Here is a 4,902-nt window from a genome sequence, read left to right as displayed (position 1 = left end):
AACAGCAGCGTCCGAAGGAAGAAAAGGGAGTGGCTTAGGTATTTGCTGTTCACGGCGAAATCTTTCGAAATCAGGTAATTATTGTTTAAATTCTATGTTTCACACTCGATTTTTCCGAAGTTGTTTTCAAAATTTTGTTTTGAAAGGTTAAATTTTCGGATGTAGATTGCGATATTTTGCAGAAATCTGAGGAGCGTGTCACTGTGTAGTTGAATGACCTTTCTTTCTGTTCATGGTTTCTGCCAAAAATTTGTATTTTCGGTAGTTTTGGTTGACATAGTTTGTCTCAATCTCTTCTTCATTTGTGTTTTTTTTTTCTGAGTTCGACGAAATCGTTGCATCTGTCCTTCGTAAAATTACTCTTCTGCTGTGTTTGTTTTTCGAGTTCTTGTATATTATTTCATTACAGTCGAACACCAAATCTTATTAAGCATCTGTCAATTTATTACTTCAGCCCGTCTGATATATGTGCGTGTGACAACCGATTTTTAATTAGTGATATTTTGGTAAATAATAAACAAGAAGTTTCGTAGTCACTTCAAATTTCTTTTGAAATATCTGTGGATGTAATTTTTAATATGCCTTGAAAGAACAGAAATATGTTGTTCACCCTACTGTCTTTGGTTACAATAATTGAAAGTTGTATTTGGGTATTTGTACATGCAATTTTAAGCACATTTTACATTGTAAATTTTTTTGAAGTATGTTAGATAGATGACCATTATGCATAGACAATGTCTACTTTTTTGTGATGCTTCACCAAATCATGTGTCGATCCTTCTTGATTATGTTACTCTTGAGACGACATCGATTGAAGTTACGTTCGAAACGACTTTCCAAGACCCGTAGGAGCACAGTCTCCTACAGCATGACACAAATAATAAATGTGCAAATGCACCATTTGCACCGTATTATTGAAATAGGAGATGTTCAATGTGTGGTGAACTTGACAATGAATAGGAATGCATTTGCAAGATTGTGTTACTTGCTAACTAATGTTGGAGGACTAGTCGACTCTACATATGTTCATATTGAAGAGAAGGTCACCATGTTTCTGTCGATATTGGCTCATCACAAGAAAACCCGACTTGTTGGTCATGACTATTTACTTAGTGGCCATACAATCAGCAACAATTTCCATCAAGTTCTCCGCTCACTTCTCATGTTACATCCTACACTACTGGTGAAACCATCCCCTGTCGATGATGCTTGCACCAACAAATCTTGGAAATGGTTCAAGGTAAGCTGAAACAATTGCTAAGTACTTATAAAAACTTAACATTTCACATACTCATGTATGAACATTAATGTGCAGTTACATTCATGATAATATTTTGTTGATAACTTGTACAGGCATGTCTTGGTGCTTTGGACGGAACGTGTATATAAGTGTACATGTACCAACCATGAAAAAGGCCCGATATAGAACAAGAAAAGGTACTATTTCAGTCAACGTTCTTGGAGTTTGCGACCGGAAGATGAAGTTCATATATGCACTTACGGGGTGGGAGGGATCAGCAGCAGATGCTAGAGTTCTTAAAGATGCATTGACTCGTGACGAGACACTGAAAATTCCAAGAGGTTTTCTTACTATGATTTTTTTATATTACGTGTCAGTTTTATTTTTCTTTATTGGTCGGCAACATTGTTATTTGTTTCTGCCTAAATATAATGCTTACATAATGCTAATGACATAATAACAAATTTATTATCTCAGGTTGTTATTACCTATGTGACAATGGATATGCCAATGTCGAGGGATTCTTGACTCCGTACAGGCGTGTACGTTATCATAGGGATGCTTGGGGAAACCGTGCAAATGGCCCACAAAATTATAAGGAGTTATTTAATTGAAAACACGCGCAAGCCCGAAACGTAATCGAAAGAGCCTTCGGTTTGTTGAAAAAAAGATGGGCCATACTTCGAAGTCCTTTGTTCTACCCATTGAAGACACAAAACAGAATCATAATGGCATGTATGTTGTTGCATAACTTCATCAGGTCTGAAATGCCCGATGATCCAATTGAGGAATTGAATGATGATGTAGTAAGTCCGGCCAATGAGACACAAGATGATTTCATCAACACCTTGGAGTCATCGGATGAGTGGGATATGTGGAGGGAGAACCTCGCAATGTCGATGTGGAACAATTTGGACTAAAACATTATGATTTCTGTAGTTATTTTGTTTCAACTTTTGAAGATTTGTACTTGTGGCATTTGATGTTCATTACTTTCAAATGTTGAGAACATGATTGAATTTTATGTCATTCTGTTTTCATTAACTAAACCGTAAATGTTGTGTTTTTAAGTTCTTACGAAATGAGATTTTCAGTCATTAAAATATTATGTACATGTTTAACTAGTTCTGTGTAGTATTTACAGACATAGCACAACAGCAGAAGCCACATCATAATTAGGGAAAGTGGTGCAACTTCGGAGAGTTGTGTTGGCAAATTGAAGAAAGGTGATAAGACAAGACGTAGTTGGAGTGAACGTGAAGAAGAGTTGCTGATACAAGCACTGAAAGAGGCTTCCATAGAAGGTTGGAAGAGCGGGAATGGATTTCGTCCAGGCTATTTATGTTTTCTTGAAAATCGTATGAAAATTGCATTCCCGAACACAAACTTACGTGGAAACCCACATATTAACTCGAAAGTACATGTCTAGAAGAAATTGTACGGATCTTTGGTGACAATATTAAGTAAAAGTGGGGTCGGATGGAACGACACAGAGAAGACCATTGAAGCTTCAAATGACATATGGGAAGCATTAATTAAGGTATTTTTTGTGTTTTACATATTCTCAACTTTGGTTATTTAAAAAAAAATGTGCATCTCAGTGTATTGTTTATGAAATTCATAGGCAGACAACAATGCACGATCAATAAGACACAAAAGGTGGATCTATTACCATGATTGGTGCGAAATCTTTGGTAATGATCGGGCTACCGGAGAGAAAGCTGAACATTTTACCGAAGCAGTTCAAGAGGTCCTTACAATGACACCTGAAGTACCAAACAATATAGGTATGAGCCTCGAGGAATTGTTCTCTGTTGACGAGGGAGCTGCTGAGTCAATGTCACAGTCTCTAACACCATCCTCGCGACCAACATCAACGGCAAAGTCGAAAGGTAAGAAACGGAAGCAGGTGGATGATGATGATGGTGTGATAGTGGAAGCCATAAATAATTTTGCCATCATCACGAAAGATACAATGACGGACCTTATCAAACAATTGGCAACAAAAAAAGAAGCAGATGATGAGAAGATGCGCAATGCACAAGACAATGTGTTAAAGGTAATGGAAACAATTACCGAGTTGAGCGAGGACGAGAAAGTTATTGTTATTGAGTTATTGGTGGACAACCCTGCCAAGTTATCACTATTTTTGCGTTTGGGTGATGCCGGAAGATCGACGTTAGCGAGAAGGTTGCTAAGATGAGGTTGATGAGATGCCTTTGCATTTTTGGGGTAATACTAAGTTTCCATGCAAAATTTTTTTTTGAAGTAATGAACGTGTGTGCATGTAATACTTTCCATGCCTTTTGTTGACTCGTTTCTTGTTTTGATTGAGCGGCAATGATGAAGTTATATTTGTAATTTCGCTACGCGTTCCCAAATTTCTTCTGCAGTGCAAGGAAATGACATTATTATTGACTATGTGTTCTCAAACTTTAATTTTATAAAGAATTAATTATGATATAACTTCATTGATTTTGTTTGACCAATCGATTAGTAATGCCGTTTTTATAGGTATTCTTAAAATTTTGTACATTATGTTTTTTAATAACAAGATTTTTATCTTCATTAATAATCTTTAGTAAGTAATGACATAAAATAATGTAACTTTCAGTTCGTAGAAGTTGTTTCGTTCATTTTCGTGTACTGAAGTTGTTTCATTCTTTTTCGTGTACATGGTCTCTTTCATCAAACAATTAGGTTCAGCTGGAAATTGGTTTAGTACACAAAATGATATGAGATACACAGACAAATATCATACATTCATTACAAATCGATGAAGCTTAAGCATCAAAACGTAGTAACAATACTTCATACACAACCGATTGTGCCACATGAAGAAACCAAACTACTCTTGCCCACCTAAACATCGAGTACATATTTACACCCAAAATACGATCCAAAATAAACAAAAGGCTGGTTGCAAGACCATATCACCTACGGAATAAATTAACATGTTTACCCAGTTGTGTCGTCCGATGTTTCGATGATAGCAACCGATACACAATTATCTGTTGCAACACGCTTTCTGATTGAGCTACTCTCTGCAATACAACCACGCTTCTTCGTGTTTAAATGCTTCATTAGTTCTTTGTAATACGTGTGAGTGACAATGTCAGAAGTCTTTGATCGGCCTGCTTTTTTCTTCAGCGACACTTTTGGAGTCACACCCAACCATACTTTCGGTCTTTGCTTTATGTCGAGGTTTATCATCACCGTCGATTTCTTCATCTGATAACAGGGAGATCACCGGTATTACATATGTTGGGGATCGATGTGGAGTTTAGAAGGGGGGTGAATAAACTCTACTCCTTTGATGATATTTTTTACAAAGGGTGATAGAATCATGTTAGAGATTGTAGCTATTCTTGTTCGAGTGTAAGTCCAGTAGATCACAATAATAAGTGCGGAAACGATCCGATGGAGTAAGGTGAAAATGGTAATAACAGTAGACAATAATTCAAACTTTAAATTTTGAGTCGAAATGGAATTGGAACTCTAATTTGAGTTCGAGCTCAAATATATATGTTGGATGCAATAATTGTCCTTGCTTGGTAGAGCGATCGAACCGTGATTCTTGAGCTGCTGTGCGGTTTAAAAGATTTGAGTTGCACCATTGCCATCAGCTATAGCTTTTGGTAAAGCGGCAAGCGCTCGATCCT

The 4,902-nt window shown here is 36.8% G+C and overlaps 1 protein-coding gene across 1 annotated transcript; it reads left to right on the top strand.

Moving 5' to 3' along the window:
* The first annotated feature begins 2,559 nt into the window (after window positions 1-2,559).
* LOC142544447 (uncharacterized) lies at window positions 2,560-3,443 on the top strand. The gene is made up of 3 exons (XM_075651493.1): window positions 2,560-2,598; window positions 2,670-2,780; window positions 2,865-3,443. Exons 1-3 carry the CDS (start codon window positions 2,560-2,562, stop codon window positions 3,441-3,443), a joined length of 729 nt encoding a protein of 242 aa, XP_075507608.1.
* The last annotated feature ends 1,459 nt before the right edge of the window (window positions 3,444-4,902 follow it).

Source organism: Primulina tabacum, chromosome 5 (genome assembly GCF_025594145.1).
Source record: "Primulina tabacum isolate GXHZ01 chromosome 5, ASM2559414v2, whole genome shotgun sequence".
In the NCBI taxonomy this organism is placed as follows: Eukaryota; Viridiplantae; Streptophyta; class Magnoliopsida; order Lamiales; family Gesneriaceae; genus Primulina; species Primulina tabacum.
This window is presented reverse-complemented; position numbering and strand designations above follow the sequence as displayed.